This window comes from Zingiber officinale, chromosome 3A, assembly GCF_018446385.1.
Source record: "Zingiber officinale cultivar Zhangliang chromosome 3A, Zo_v1.1, whole genome shotgun sequence".
NCBI classification, from domain to species: domain Eukaryota; kingdom Viridiplantae; phylum Streptophyta; class Magnoliopsida; order Zingiberales; family Zingiberaceae; genus Zingiber; species Zingiber officinale.
The window spans coordinates 142,076,624-142,092,720 of record NC_055990.1 but is presented as its reverse complement, the minus strand read 5'-3'; the positions used below and the strand labels follow the sequence as shown (position 1 = coordinate 142,092,720).

At 35.6% G+C, this 16,097-nt stretch overlaps 2 protein-coding genes and 1 pseudogene across 2 annotated transcripts; 1 reads left to right on the top strand and 2 right to left on the bottom strand.

The window, feature by feature from the left end:
* Window positions 1-2,943, bottom strand: LOC122052583 (60S ribosomal protein L24-like). Its single transcript, XM_042614174.1, has 5 exons — window positions 2,847-2,943; window positions 1,932-2,007; window positions 1,558-1,659; window positions 1,327-1,475; window positions 1-342 (listed from the first exon to the last, which is right to left on the bottom strand). Exons 1-5 carry the CDS (start codon window positions 2,855-2,857, stop codon window positions 189-191), a joined length of 492 nt encoding a protein of 163 aa, XP_042470108.1. The 5' UTR covers window positions 2,858-2,943; the 3' UTR covers window positions 1-188.
* A 3,033-nt stretch (window positions 2,944-5,976) lies between these two features.
* Window positions 5,977-6,134, bottom strand: LOC122054286 (annotated as a pseudogene).
* A 7,890-nt stretch (window positions 6,135-14,024) lies between these two features.
* Window positions 14,025-15,571, top strand: LOC122050717. Its single transcript, XM_042611603.1, has 2 exons — window positions 14,025-14,637; window positions 15,072-15,571. The coding sequence occupies exons 1-2, from the start codon at window positions 14,025-14,027 to the stop codon at window positions 15,569-15,571; spliced, it is 1,113 nt and encodes a 370-aa protein (XP_042467537.1).
* The last annotated feature ends 526 nt before the right edge of the window (window positions 15,572-16,097 follow it).

Here is a 16,097-nt window from a genome sequence, read left to right as displayed (position 1 = left end):
TAGTGATAATTGCAATAATTATAAATTGCAGGGCTTCTGACTTCTGATACAATTTGATTCAAAACTGACTGACTGAAAATTAACTTAAAATGAGTCAATTGAAATGCTAAAAATGGAACAGAAGAGCAATGCAGTCAAATACGACAAGATCTACGGAAACTAAATTGGAAGAATGGTAGAAATGGGCTTCAGCGCTTTCCTCCGCCACCTCCAAGCTTCGGGCCTTTCGGTGCAGCTCCTTTTGCTGCAGTTCTTGTCTGAGTCTTCTGGGTCTTGGCAACCGACTCGGCCTTCTTTGCCTTCTTCTCATCCTTGGTTTTCTTGATTCGCTCTTTGATTTCACTGCATGTGAGTTATTTCGTCAACTTACACGACAACAAAAACCACCTCTAGAACAAACGAAATCAGGCACAGCATAGTCTTAATATTGTACAATCTGCAGCATCAGCTCGTCTACTTCTTTCAGGAGCTAGATCAAAGCTAACTACAGTCGCAAATATGTTGAAGCTGACTAAAATGTACATGAATAAAAGATAGGTCAAACAAACTGAATGCACTAAAATGTAGGATCAGTGATTTATCCACAAATCAATTTTCTTATTTTGAGAAATTGTGGTGCATTCATGTATATATAGATGTTCTTGTTACAACGTCGCCTGAATCAAGAATGTTTTTGTATTTTAATAGCAATATCTGACAGTGTAGCTTTTATCAAAACTTTTGGCTCAGACATGAACTATGAAACCTTAAGCATTCAGCTTCAAATTTCTACATATACAATGCCCTCAATAGCTAACTACTTAGCCCTAGACCATAGTGGTCAAAATTATGCAGAATATACTACGCTGTAACTTAAATATTATACCTAAGCTAAAACTTAAATATTATAATATTATATTTTAGTAAAAATTATATAAATAAATTAAATATTAATCAAATAAAATGCACTATAAATATATATAATATGATCCATAATATAAGTTGTATTTATAACCTGACTTGCTGATTATTTTAATTACAAATAGTTTTATAAGTATGTTCCTTGGTACATTTCTTCAATATCAGCTACAAAGAGTTACAAGTTGTATTTATTTTTAGGAGTTCAATTTTGGTGGTTGGGAGTTTTGGGGGGTCCAAATTCGCTATTTCAATTTTTCCACTACCCAAACAAGACGTAATTAGGTGCAGTTTTGAAGCTGCAAATTGCAAGTACAGCAACGAACATAGAAAATTAGAAAGGTAAACCATGCCTCCTGTGATCTCTAACAACAAGGAATAGAAACCCCCAGAGCTTAGCAGAAAAAAATGGCGATGAGATCTACATACCGAAGTGCAGCTTCCCTAGCAGCATTTCTTACTTCTGGCTTCTCAGATCTTTTCTTTTGAATCACATCTAACGTGGCACCAACAATCGATCTAGAATAAGGCTTTTTAGTAGTTCGGCGCTTCTTCTTCACAGCTGCAGCATCAATATCCTAATACATAGAAAGTAATGATCAACAAATAACCTTTTGCAATAGCATGTGTATCATGTGAATACAAAATATGTAAAATCACCTTCTTATGCTGCTTTCGGTACATTGCTGTCCAGGTGAGCTTTGCAGGCTTGAGACGGTTGTGAAAGTACCTCTTGCATTTTGAATTGAAAAAAAGAAAGACCTAAAAGAACAAGTAGATATAAGTTGAGGAAAATTTTCATTATCATCCATGTGAATACTAGTTTGTAATCAGCAATTCAGTTTTCACAACCATACTTGAGCAGATGGATTAATTTCATAAGTATTCAAGAAAAACAAATAAGGCAATTGAACAAAGGCTAGCAATTAGGAAAGGTTGACAATTAAATGAAAATTTATCCATTTATAATGTAAATTTGTGAACTTTAATATGTGGTTCAGTAGTAGGGAGTCATCACTGAAAATACAAATTACCTGAGAATCTGAACGCACAAATCGAATACCCTTTCCAGGATATATCTTGGTACCACTGAAGCGGCAGAGTTCAGTTCTATGCATAGATCAGACAGAAGAAACCATGAGTATTTCAGCAAATTTCACATAATAGGTACACTGAGATGTTTCATTTTATAAAGGCACAAACAAGAAACAGAAATACAGTAATAAAATGTGAAATGCTGAAGTATCATGAATGCAAATGGCACATGTTTTATTTCTTTCTTCGCCAAAAGGTCAATAAATATCCTTTTAGTAGAACTCAGACCACTGTACGTGTCTTGCATCAGAATACAAAAGCAAATCAATATGATAATAACACTTCTAAACTTTAATACAAGTTCCAACAGAATAACTGCTTCACGCAAACAAAACTAACAAATTAAGAATTATCAACAAAAAAGGAAAAAAAAACTCGAGTTTTTATTTTCATGAGTTCTTGCTTGTCATCAAAATAAAAGATTTTGGTCTAACATCACGAATTTTCACGAGGGAAGAAGTCCTGTTGGAGCATCATTCATTTTCTCAGGCGTACATGCAAATCAGGGTCTCTGGAGACAAAAAGAAAAGGTCCAATTTTTTTTTCAAACTTTCATTCAGAATTGAACTACCACAAAAACTATGGCCATCATCACAATAAATATTCGAAATCCCACGCTACAAAAAATAAAAAGCGAGATAATCAATGTTAACTCTTCGTATACAAATAAAATCAACCACAAGAACTTAAAATGACACAAACAAAATGGAACTGCAGATCTAACGAAATTCCTAAGAAACAATAAAAAAGAAAGACATTTGACGTTCCCGCAAACCGAGATTGCTGATCAGGAGCTAGAGAGGCAATCTAATGGATCGAAGAAAGAAGAAATAAGGGAGAATAAAAAATGGTACTTGAGAACCATGGCTGCCGCTGCTCTGCTGCGCCGTCGTTGACAAGGTGGAAACCCTAATGAGGTGAATTTATACACATCTTAAGACGTGGCAGATCAAATGAGCCCTTAGCTAAACTTACATTAATGTCATTGTGGACTTTGGGCCGTGGGAGCGCTTGCCGGCCCAATTTAGATTGGTGTGTGTTTATTATTTATTGCAAATTTCCCTACCAAATATAAACAACAAAAAATCAAAAAAAAAAAAAAACCTCACTTTATAAAATATCAAAATAAAAATCACATTTTTTATTTTTTTATCCAATATTCTTCTTATTCTCAGTCAATCTAATTATAAAAATATGAAGTACATCAAAAGTAATTTTAATTAAAGCAACTCTAAAGTGATATTTTAAATAAAAAATTATAGATGGAATATTATTTTCATAATTTTATTAAAATGAGATGCTCTTCCGATGAAAATCATAATTAAGGGATTTTTTTTTATTTCTACCAACGACCTCCTCACGTGCGACCGCTAGTGAAGCGGTTGCACATCACCTGGTGAGGCAGTGTCTACCTCGTGTGTAATTGCTTCACAGGTGGTTGCACGTGAATTGGTTGCTGGTCACTTGGCGAGGTAGCGTCCGACTCACGAGCGATCATCGCTCGTTGCCTCCTCGACCACCACTCGAGCGGTTGATGCTCGTTGGCTCTTACTCAATGATGGAATTTTATTTTATTGAGTAAGAAATAAAAAATTTAGGTTAATTTTGAATAGTAAATTCCTCGTTTGCTACGGAGAGTAAAAGAGACAGCGCTGCGAGTAAGTTTAGGGTAAAACACATACAAAAAAAGTTAGAATTAATATGTTTATTATCATAAATATATTTATAATGACTTATAAAATTTATCATTCTAATTTGATATTTTAAAACATTATTTTGAATTTGATATTTTAAAATTTGTCAGCGCATGAGAATGGCCAATTAATGGATTTATATGGGGCTGATACATGAAAAATTAAAATTATTCATGATGTTTTTTAGAAAGGAGGTGGGGCTGGAGCCCACCCTAGCCCAAGGGTGGCTCCGCCCTTGATCGTGCTGCTTCGATTAGTAGAAATAAGCAATTGCATTTCGAAGTGTTAACTTGGGTTAGTAGATGTAACAACTTGGGTTTTAACTTGCTTTTAGTTATTACTTCAAATATTTGATTTATTTTTTTTAGTTATTACTTCAACTTGGATGCCTATATGCTATATGTACTAGTTATGCATCCCTTGGTTTCTTTTAAAGAAAATTACAAGAACAAGTTGATAAGAGCATCAGAGTTCTGCACCTACATTCCGAAGTATTGTATGATTTCTTGAGTTGCATTGTTCATTGCAATTAAATAAGCAATTGAATGACTTTAGTGAAACTTGGTGTGTTCTACTTCCTATGATGTTCTAATTTCTTTTCTTGTATTTATTTTTAAAAATCCATAAAGACGAACCTTATGTAATGATACACATGGTATCTTTATTAAGAAGGTAATGCTTTATAAATTTCATCACGATTAGTCTCAAAGTTGCATCTTGGTTGGACTTTTTATCTATTTTGGATTCTTGGAGACAATGTAATCAGTAGTTCTTCTCTCATGCTATTTTCACTCCCAATTTTAAGTAGATGTATAATTTATTCCCTTGCCTTCAGAAGCTTCACAGCATCAAACTCTATTCTATTTAATTGACTGCTTCATCAGTGAGCACCAATATAATTACCTTATCCACAATACATTAAGGGCTAAAAGATCAGCATCTTATGCATAAAAATACCTAAATATGATCCTTTCATGATACGCAAAATGTTTGCAGGAGACAACAAACATCCTGGATTATAATTGTTTTTAGACAAAGTAAATGATGATACAAATTTAAGAAAATGCAATGTGAAAGTTGTTCCAAGGAATAATTAAAAACTAAAAAGGTAAAAATGATTTGTTTGTTGGAAGAGGCTGCGAGGAGTAATGTGAATCCCGTGTAAATCGACCTGTTATCCTTCCACCGTTGAAAGCGGGCGGGTGGACTTGCTCTGTTAAACCAGCCTGAACCGGTGCCCTCCGCACTATAAACCGAGAGAATCAGATCTTCATCCGATTTTACCGATTCACTGTCAACTTGGAATTGGGCAGGCCAACAATTATACATTGGATTCACGCCTCAGAACTCATTCCCATCATCCAAATCACTCAATGCCCCCGCTCGGGTCACAAACTGGCGCTGCCCAGCTCGGCGTTATAGGTGCAAACGACAACCCATATATTCGCGTGATGCAACATGAATTTAACGATGTGGGACTAAGATAGCTCCTTTACAGATTTTGAATTGATAAAGGTCGTTTACAGTAGAAAATCGGTACTGCATAATTGTAATTAATTGTAGCCCTTGGTTCCCTCTTGTTTAAGTAATTGTAGCCCTTGTTGGTTCCTTTTGTGAGAAAAAGACTCTGTAGGTCTCTGGTTCCTGCCTACCCAATGAATTCTATATCGAACAGAAGAGTTGAATCCGGAGGAATAATGCAAGAGTCTGATCAATATAAAGCAGCAGCATTGAGTTAGTTGACATCAAATATTCACATAAGATGAACTGTGAAGTGGCGGAGATGTGGTGACGATCTGAAAACAGTGAAGGAAAGCTTACCGACGATCATGTAGAATTTTGCTGCATACCGATGAGCATTGGTGGAATTCCATCTACGCCTAGAATCCCTTGATCCCATCCTTTGATCACCTAAAGACGTTATTGTCGTAATAAGTTGAAACGGATTTTTTTTTTAAAGGGGAAATTGAGCCTATAAAAATAGTTTTAATTTTTGAGGATTGTCCCTACTTTTATTTTTTTTAGTGAGGCAAGATTCTAATATTTTTTATAATTGTATACACCTCTAAGGGCTAAAAAAATTGAAGTGGGACAACTACCCCACCAAAGTTATACGTGATTTTGTCCTACTTTACGTGTATAATATAATACATGTATGCATGTGGAGAGCAGATCCTCTGGACAACAAAAAACGGTCCAGAGGATGGACCATTCCATGCATTGGTTCATTTGAATGGGCCCCATCTATTAAACAAGTAGGGTCCATTCAAATGAACCAATAATCTTTAGTGGTCCATCCTCTGGACCGCATTTGCGGTCCAGAGGATCCCGTCCCACGCATGTGAGTCGCATATACTGTTTTATAAAAAATTAATTTAATTCTTAATGTCATATATTAAACTGATAAAAATAAATACTACACTTAATTTTAGCCAAAAGACCATTTATAAATTAGCCAAGAGTGTATCAGACCCATGCAATAGTGTAATGCTAAGGTATCACTCGAGAATTCCAGCAGTAAGCTACTGTAATAGACTTCCCCTTATAAAAAAATTAATTTAATATCATACCTGATATTAGTAAAAAAAAAACTAAGAAAAGTATGCTTTTTAATATCACTGACACACAGTATTTATAAAAACTTCTCTGCTTGCAGTGTTGTCTATTCTAAGATGTGAGACTAAAGAGAACTCTAGATTTCTAATTGATTAATGAGAAAAATTCTCAATAATATGCCACAACTGAGTCTCGAACTCTGGATCATTGATTAATGTATTTGTGGAAATTACTAATAAACCTTAGAATTATTTTTGGTACAAATAGCAAAAAGGACATTAACGTACTTTTATTTTAGGTTTCACCAAAATTAGTTAGTAAAGAGAGGAGATTCTTAATAAAATAGTAAGATAATTTATAGCGTGCATGTTAATAATACTTTAGTCCCCTCAGGGCGGTGCGGTGATTAAGACATGGAGTGTTACCACATAGGGTCTTAAGATTGAAACTCGACGTGTCCAAGCATGTTTTCCCCCATACCTTGGCCACTTTCACTAATGGCTAGTACTCACCCGTGATTTATCTCCTTTGTGTTAGCCTAGGGTCGGGTTGGCGGAGATATTGGAGGTGAGCGAATCACCTTTTACCTCATGTTAATAGTACTATAGCGCACACTAGCATCATTGTCACGAATTCATTGCTTCCTTTCCTCGAGAGCACTTATCATTAAGTGAGAATTATTTAACTTCCTTTAATCGGTTTATTGGAATAAAAAGTGATATCGCTCACAAGGCACTAAGCCACACCTGGCTAGGGTGGACTTTAGCACCACTCATTTTTTTAAAAAAATCATTATTTTTTTTCATCCATACGTTTTCAATCAACCGAAATATTCCTTGTCACGACTGCTGCACCTCCCTGTGCGCGACGCCGCAACGCCTTGCTCGCGATCTGTCGTGTGGACAACCAACACCTCATCGCAGGTATTTGATTGTGACTCAATGAGCACAACTAGGGTCTCCCTTCTCCCTAACAGTACGTGATATTTGCACAACCATCGCCATAGTGGCTGCCCCAGCCCCGCATTGCTGCCTTCCTCCCTTAACACCACAACTCCCAATTCACTGCTCTCCTTGTCGAGAGTTTCATTGTCGATGTTCTCCCTTCTGCAAGTGATGTTGACTTCGCCCTATAGTCATGACCCGACCTTGACCATCATCTTTGGAACACCATGACCACCCATAGCTACCTCGACCTTGTGCTACCATCGACCGTTGATCCTTAAAATGATAGGTACTAAATTCCTCCTAGGATGACCAACTACGTGAATGCATGAGTGATCAGTAGGGATCCAGATGCGTGGAAGAAACTGAAGGTGTTTGTCCCAGAGAGGTTTGTGAACATGACGTCGCAAGCGGCAATGCCAACCTCTTGAAGGACGTGAGCATGGAAGAAACACGTAAAGTTTACGGTGAGCCCAAGATAATTTTCATTCCTGACTATACCCCTGTGCTCACCCCGAGCAGTCTAGTATCATTGATCCTACAGTAAGATACAGATAGGTAAATCATGGGAGGCAATTTGCCTTAGCACAACTGTCCTTTACATGAAGAAGGTCCTTGGGCCCTAGTGCAAACTTAGGGCCAAATGATAATAACAAGGCGACGACATAGACCAACGAAGAATGATAAAGCGACCTTGCCAGGTGAGAACGATGGACTCTTAGACCATCCATAACTCTCATTGTGGACATGGCGACACGAAGGGAGCTCCCTCCCACTAGCGACTCCATGTTTACGGAGCTACTCCTTCATATTTTTTTATTAAAATAATTTTTTAAATATTTGTTTATTAAAAAATATGTTTGAACAATGGCTAACAAATTAGTCGTTGAACAACGGCTAATTTATTAGTCATTGTTCAACAGTAAAAATTTAATTTTTAATTTTAAAAAAAATCTATAAATACATCTCCAATCTCACATTTTTTTTTTCATTTATTTTATCATTCTTTTCACTCTTTACTTCTTCTTTTTTTTCTTTCATTCTCTATTTGTAATTGAGATGGATGAAAATTTAAATACTTTTTTTACAAATCTTTTAATTTTTATATGTAGAAAAAAAATACATCTTCTCAAAATACTCGTATTCCTCTAAATGTCCAATATTCTCATTTATTTTCTCTCACACACAGTACCCTATAATTTTTTAAAATATTTCATATGTTCCATAATATTCTCCAAATTTCTCAAATTCTCAAAGTTCTCAAACTTGAGCACCTTTGTGTTGAACCGGATAGCGTGGTGAGGAATACGCGGTACTTGACTCCATCAGTGCACTGATGGAGTATGGCTACGTTATCAAACTTGAGCAGATGGTTCTCGAGGTCAGTTAACCTTGTATACTCTCTGATCGTCAGAGGTCTAAAGTGGCATGGTAGCTAATCGTCGAGAATTTCTTGGGGGAATTGCCTGTTTATTCGCTCGGGAGAGTCATCGAGTCGGGGTGCTTTGCCTCTCTGCACATCCCGGAAGAGTGCATTCTTGGAAGATGATCCTTATATCCTTTCAGCTCGGTCATACTCTTCCGAAGGCGTGCAGAATAACACCCTATGGTATGGGATCGACGCGTTCAGTGATGGTCGCATGCTGGTCGGTAGAATGAGTTCTTGCTGGAAGGCACCCATCACCTGGTGGTTTGGCTTGCGACCGGCCGGGTCTTCTACTTGGGTTCCTTATTCAGCATGCTAACCTATTGCCGATACAGTTGGGTCGTTTAGCGTTTGACAGTTGGTCGCCTCCTGCTGTTGTTATTGTAACATTCTTGCAGCTCGAGCGTTTACCAGCATCTCTGGATCTTCTTGAGTTAACACCACTGTAGTGAGTCATCCAGCATCTTCCATCTTCACGTCTTAGATATAGGTGAAGTTCCCACTTATGACATCAAATATGATCCTGTCCGAAAGCTGAGAAGACGTTGACTGGAAACGTAGATCTGCTGTTAACTGGAAGAAGATTTCGCGTTGTCCTGCAACATAGGGAGCGTTAGTGTCGAGCCAGGGAAGGGGTCCCCGACGTTGACCCTCCGATACTCAAGTCAGTATTCGGTTCAGGTGTAGTCTCATGGGGCCCATGTCGAACCGATTTGCCACCAGTCGGCTGGTGGATCGCCTGATGGCCTCACGGAATGCAATCAACTGTTTGTTCTTCGCTTGACCCTTCATTTTACCGAGTACCCATGTGTCCAATCGACCACTAGATCCAATCAGATAGGCCGCAGGTCAGGTAAAATATTGTCTGTTCATTGGGGAGGATGGTCAGTCGACCATGTTTCCCGCCCGGCAGTCTATCATGCCACTTGATACATGAGTCCTTTTATACCTAAGTCGAGATAAGAGGTTCGTCCGGGCGGGAGGCCCGAGCGGGAACTCACACTGGACCAGACATATGGCCAGCTTGGACGCACCCCTAATATTGTTGACGTCTTTAACTCCTTCTTGATTTTGACCATCACCTCAGTCGGTCTTCTCCATTTTGACCCGCTCTTAAGGGGCGCACCTTTAGATACTATAGATGAAGTGACGCGACAATGATGGATTTAATAGTTTTTTTATCTTTTATTTAGTTCCAGGATTAAGTCAATTAGTTTTTTCCATTAAAATTTAAGGGTTTTATAATGTTCAAGCTAAAAAAAACAAATGCTCATAGAGTATATATTTAAGTTGTCTGATAATATTTTTTTGTTCTTTTTAGCTCCAAGGTTAGTCAATTAAATTTTATTTTTAAAGTTTAAAGGTTGAATTATAATGTTCGAACTAAAGAAAATAAAATTTAAAAAAATTTGGATGTTGAAGTGTATAATATATGTATTTAGGGTTTAACAATTAAGTAAATGTTAATTTTGAGAAAATGAAAAATAAAATTGAATTGAGAATGGATTAAATCAGTGCATGATAAAAAGACGGATAAGAAAAGCTATGTTTAAGTAATTAGTTTAACGAACAATTTGTTTAGAAAGGTAAGAAATATTAGAGTTAACTAAAATATATGAGTTCTAATTAATTTATGACATGTTTTTGTATGATGCTCACTTAAATTTGGGAAGATGATGATGTAATGACTAGGTGACTTTGTGATTGATCATAGGAAGATTCCGAGCAAAAAGGACTCAGTGTCACGAGCGAGTCTACATGTCAAATAAGAACAAAAGAGGAATGAAATGTCAACGTCTGGATCAACGAGGGGTCTTCAACATAAGTATTCTGACGTTCAAATTAAACGAGTGGTAAGAAAAATGAAGAATCGTAAATTCTAAGAGCTTAATGTAATGTTGCATAGCGTGCTTGCACCTTTGAAAGAAGATCTCTTATATATGATTATTTTTCTTCTCCGTACGAATATCGATGCATTATTGAAATAAGATAAATCATTCTAACATTTTATAATCTTTCTTAAATTAGACCCATTACCTCTGTATTTATAGGGTGAAAGTTTTCATCATATGAATAACACAAGGAATACTCTTTTAATTTTTTGACAACAGTTATATAAAATATTAAAAAGAAATATTTAATTAGTAGGTTGAGGGATTATTAATTGTAACGGTTCAACTAGATGAGTTCTATCTACTTTTTAATCAGATATCGCTCTTGAACTAGTTTAATCTACTGTAGAAAATTATATATCTTAAGGACTCGACATCTGATCGGACGTCCGATCAAGTAATAGGTCTAGAAAATCTAATCGGATCAAGAAAATTCAGATTACAATCGAGACAGGAGGATTTAGGAGCTACTCGAACAAAAATGTCCGATCAACTAAACTACCTGATGGAGCTTTGCGGCCGTATTATTTGACTTTTACCGCACATAATTAGTTTTTTTGTTTACTTCGGCTCAATTTTGGGACCCATCTTATTCATTGTATTATTATAATGGGTGAAATTATGAATATGCACTAATTTTTATTAAATGTCAAATGTTAATATGAACCTTATCCAGATATAAGAGTTGCCACGCCACGACGTAATAATAGGCACGAAGGAGATTGTGAATAAAGTCTCATCCAAAGGTTCCGATCTATAAGGGTATCTCTAATTCATCATCAAAATATCAAATATAGTATCAATTTTACATCAAATTACTGTAATCCATACACCAAAACCCATCCTAAATATGATGATGTGAATAGTGCAACACCTCACATCACTGGTGATGGAGAGATTTTTTATTTTTATTATATTATTATAAAATCAAATGTAATTAATTAATAATTATTATTTTCTTTTTCTTTATTTATAGTATAATTAAATGTAATTATTATTTATTATAAATTTAAATTAAGTGCATTTAATAGAATATTTAAATTTTATTATGTATATTTGTAAATATTTAATTTATTAAAATTATTATTTTAATTTTATTTAATATATTTTAATTATAATTACATTTATAAATTATCATTAATTTCATAAACATAATACAATAAAATATTAAAATTTTTGATATGCATAAATATACAATACATTACCCATTACATTGACATACAAAATAAAGATAGTAATGACATTAAATTAAAATATTACTAATACAAACTTAAAAACATAATTAACTAAGCTTAACAAACAAGTACATGGTACAAACGATACTATTAAAGCACACATAAACTTAAAATTACTTTAATAATATTATAATACTAATATTCAAGAAGATCACTCCCCATTTCGCTAAAATAATTATGAAATTGCCCAAAAATATTCGTAGGATTATGAGATTCTTGATCTTCACCTTGATATTGATTAAGCTGTGATCCTTCTCCCTGTATTTGAGATGTTTGAGATTCTTCTCCTTGATGTGCAGCTGAATGAGATCCTTGTACTTGCATTCTCTTTTGCATAATTCTAATTTGCTCATTGCGAATATATTCACGCATCATCGGGTTAGAGATCGAGTTCAAATCTTTGAATAAAATTTTGGTTTCTTCCTTGTAAAGCATAGTATCTGCCATTTTTGTAGTAGCAGCAGTACTTGCATTCATTGCCTCAACAAGTTGAGCATTAATATTAATTACCTTTGCAATCTGTTCATCATTCTTTTTCTTCATTTTTGTTTTTTTCACCCCTGGAGGTCGTTTAATAGAACTACCAGCGCTATCTGAATCAGTGATATTCAGATCAAAAGCAGACACACAAGGAGATGAAGGTGTATGAAATGCTTCCTCGGAGAATTGTTGTTCAGATGAACCAGCATTAGCATTTTGTTGTCGCGATTTATGGATGCAGTATTCATAGTGTCAATGCCAAATTTTTCAATATCTTTGAGAATATTCCAGACATGATCAAATTTGAAACCCTTTGTGTATTTTGGGTCTTCTGCAAATAACATTTTGGCACGAGTTAACTGCAAGAAAATAATTGAACATCAGTTATGAAGATAATAATATGTATTAATAAATTTAGACTTAGATTTTAAAATTTAGATAGTCTAAAATAAATATGAGCATAGTAACTTACAATATCTTGTTCCGATGCTCCACTAGGATTCAGATGTTCGATTTGTCGAATGCAACCTTTCATTTTGGATACTGAACTTAGCATAAGAAGCATTCTTTTTTGCAAAGATCTTGGCGGTCGACTATGATGCGCAAAATTTGGATCTGCATGAAACTCTTTCTCAACTCTTGCCCAGAATTGATCCTTCGATTGGTTGATCCCAATGATTGGATTTTGTGAAATATGAAGGTAAACATAACATAAGTGTTTATCTTCTTCAAATGAGTATGAAGCTTGTCGAGGGGTTGCACTCATTTTAGTAGAAGAGAAACTCTCACAAAAATTGTTGACATACAATGTGTTATACCAATATCTGGTAAGCCATTATATAGTGAAAAAATGTGAATATAAAATTATGCAAATTTTGATTCAGTGTCATGTCACGTCGTCTGCCAAACTTGTCCCGATGTTGTCATTGTTGTGTCACGTCATCTGTGCATATTTGTCCAAATGTGTTCATTGTTAGGTCACGTCATCTGGGCACACAAAAATGTGTGTTCAATGCCCGGTCACGTCGTCTGCCAAACTTGTCCCGATGTTGTCATTGTTGTGTCACGTCATCTGTGCATATTTGTCCAAATGTGTTCATTGTTAGGTCACGTCATCTGGGCACACAAAAATATGTGTTCAATGCCCGGTCACGTCGCCTGCCAAACTTGTCCCGATGTTGTCATTGTTGTGTCACGTCATCTGTGCATATTTGTCCAATGTGTTCATTGTTAGGTCACGTCATCTGGGCACACAAAAATGTGTGTTCAATGCCCGGTCACGTCGCCTGCTAAACTTGTCCCGATGTTGTCATTGTTGTGTCATGTCATCTGTGCATATTTGTCCAAATGTGTTCATTGTTAAGTCATATCATCTGGGCACACAAAAATATGTGTTCAATGCCCGGTCACGTCGCCTGCCAAACTTGTCCTGATGTTGTCATTGTTGTGTCACATCATCTGTGATATTTGTCCAAATGTGTTCATTGTTAGATCACGTCATCTGGGCACAAAAAAATGTGTGTTTAATGCCCGGTCACGTCGCCTGCCAAAATTGTCCCGATGTCATTGTTGTGTCACGTCATCTGTGCATATTTGTCCAAATGTGTTCATTGTTAGGTCACATCATCTGGGCACACAAAAATGTGTTTTCAATGCCCGGTCATGTCGCCTGCTAAACTTGTCTCGATGTTGTCATTGTTGTGTCATGTCATATGTGCATATTTGTCAAAATGTGTTTATAACATACATTATAAATACATACCCCATAAGCAACATGTACCTCATCCATTCAATTATCTCAGAAAATGGATAACAATATTGAAGGTTCATCAAATTTATCATCTTCAAGCTCTGATGATGATAACTATGCAGAAAGTTTTAGTGCAAGGCAACAATTGATCGCTCAGGTGATTTCTACCAATAATCAAATTGTCTTAAATTATCTCAATGAAGGAAGCAACAAAAGCAGGCATCGAGGCTCAATTCCTGGTCATAAGATGATCAATCGTAATCGTGAAGCTGCTGATCGTAATCTATTCAATGATTATTTCGCCGAAAATGCATTGTATAATGATGCAATGTTTCGAAGAAGATTCAGAATGGGACGAAATTTATTTATGTGTATCTGTGATGCTGTTACTAATCATGACAACTATTTTATACAGAGAAGAGATGGGCTTGGAAGACTTGGTTTGTCAAGCTTGCAAAAAATAACAGCTGCATTTCGTATATTAGCATACGGTGTACCAGCAGATGCTACTGATGAGTACATTAAAATAGGGGAATCAACTGCTATTGAAAGTGTGAAACGATTTTGTCGTGCCGTTGTTGAAGTTTTTGGAGGGCAGTACCTACGATCTCCAAATGCTCACGATGTTGCTAGGCTACTTCATATTGGTGAGCTACGAGGTTTTCCAGGTATGTTAGGTAGCCTAGATTGCATGCATTAGCATACGGTGTACCAGCAGATGCTACTGATGAGTACATTAAAATAGGGGAATCAACTGCTATTGAAAGTGTGAAACGATTTTGTCGTGCCGTTGTTGAAGTTTTTGGAGGGCAGTACCTACGATCTCCAAATGCTCACGATGTTGCTAGGCTACTTCATATTGGTGAGCTACGAGGTTTTCCAGGTATGTTAGGTAGCCTAGATTGCATGCATTGGAGATAGCAAAATTGTCCAACAGCTTGGGCAGGACAATATTCTGGTCGTAGTGGAAAGCCAACAATTATTCTAGAAGCTGTAGCCGATTATGATCTGTGGATTTGGCATGCGTATTTTTGGTTGCCAGGATCAAACAATGATATTAATGTACTTGAGTCTTCTCATCTTTTTGCTAATCTTGCTGCAGGTATTACAATTCCTGCTCATTATGTCATTCAAGGAAAAGAGTACAATATGGGTTACTATTTAGCTGATGGTATATATCCAAAATGGTCAACACTTGTTCAAACGATTCATGCTCCACAAGGTCGAAAGAATAAATTATTTGCAATGAAGCAAGAAGCGTGTAGAAAGGATGTTGAGCGAGCATTTGGCGTGCTCCAATCACGCTTTGCAATTGTTGCAGGACCTTCACGTTTTTGGCAGAAAAATATTTTACATGATATACTGACATCATGTATTATTATGCATAATATGATAATTGAAGATGAACGTGATTTAAATGCACCAATCATGGAACACTTTGAGGTGTCGACTCCAGATGTTGAGCCCAAAAGAGATGATGGTACTCGATTTGAAGAGTTTCTAGCTCGATACAGACAAATCAAAGACAAAGAAGCTCATATTGCCCTTCGAAATGCATTAATTGAGCATTTATGGGAACAATATAGTAATTCTGAAAGTTAAAGTCTTGTAATATTATATTTTCAATTAAGTATCCTTGTTTGTTTTAAATATAAAATAGTAAAATATTTTATCCTAATTGTGTGTGATTTTATAATATTTTTAAAATATATTTATGCCTGAGTAATTATATAATAAAAATAAAAATAAAAATTATATATATATATATTAATTAGTTGGATACTAAATTTTAAAAAATTTAAAATATCAAATATTAAGAAGTATTAATTTTAAATATAATAATTATCATATAAAAAAATTAATAAGAATTATAGAATATTCTAAAGAATATTCCTTTTTGGTGTGATATGATGATGATGGATTGGAGTTGAAATAGTGTTTGGTGTTGAAATAACACCATTTTGATGTGAAAATTACACCAAATTTGGTGATGTGCATTGGAGATGGTCTAAAGACCTCGACCCCAAAAGTTCTAGTCTAGAGGTCATTTTCGACCTAGAGATTAGTGCCGGCATAAATGTCTCACCCTGAATTTTAAAAGTGTGGTTGGTTCAGATTAACCCATATG

Excerpts from the sequence above, each read along its gene's own strand:
- LOC122050717 (XM_042611603.1), top strand. The coding sequence starts at position 14,025 with ATGGATAACAATATTGAAGGTTCATCAAATTTATCATCTTCAAGCTCT. Across the intron at positions 14,638-15,071 it reads TGAGCTACGAGGTTTTCCAG|GTATTACAATTCCTGCTCAT; the intron begins GTATGTTAGGTA and ends ATCTTGCTGCAG.
- LOC122052583 (XM_042614174.1), bottom strand. Across the intron at positions 1,476-1,557 it reads ACCGAAAGCAGCATAAGAAG|GATATTGATGCTGCAGCTGT; the intron begins GTGATTTTACAT and ends TCTATGTATTAG. Across the intron at positions 343-1,326 it reads GCTAGGGAAGCTGCACTTCG|TGAAATCAAAGAGCGAATCA; the intron begins GTATGTAGATCT and ends ACTCACATGCAG.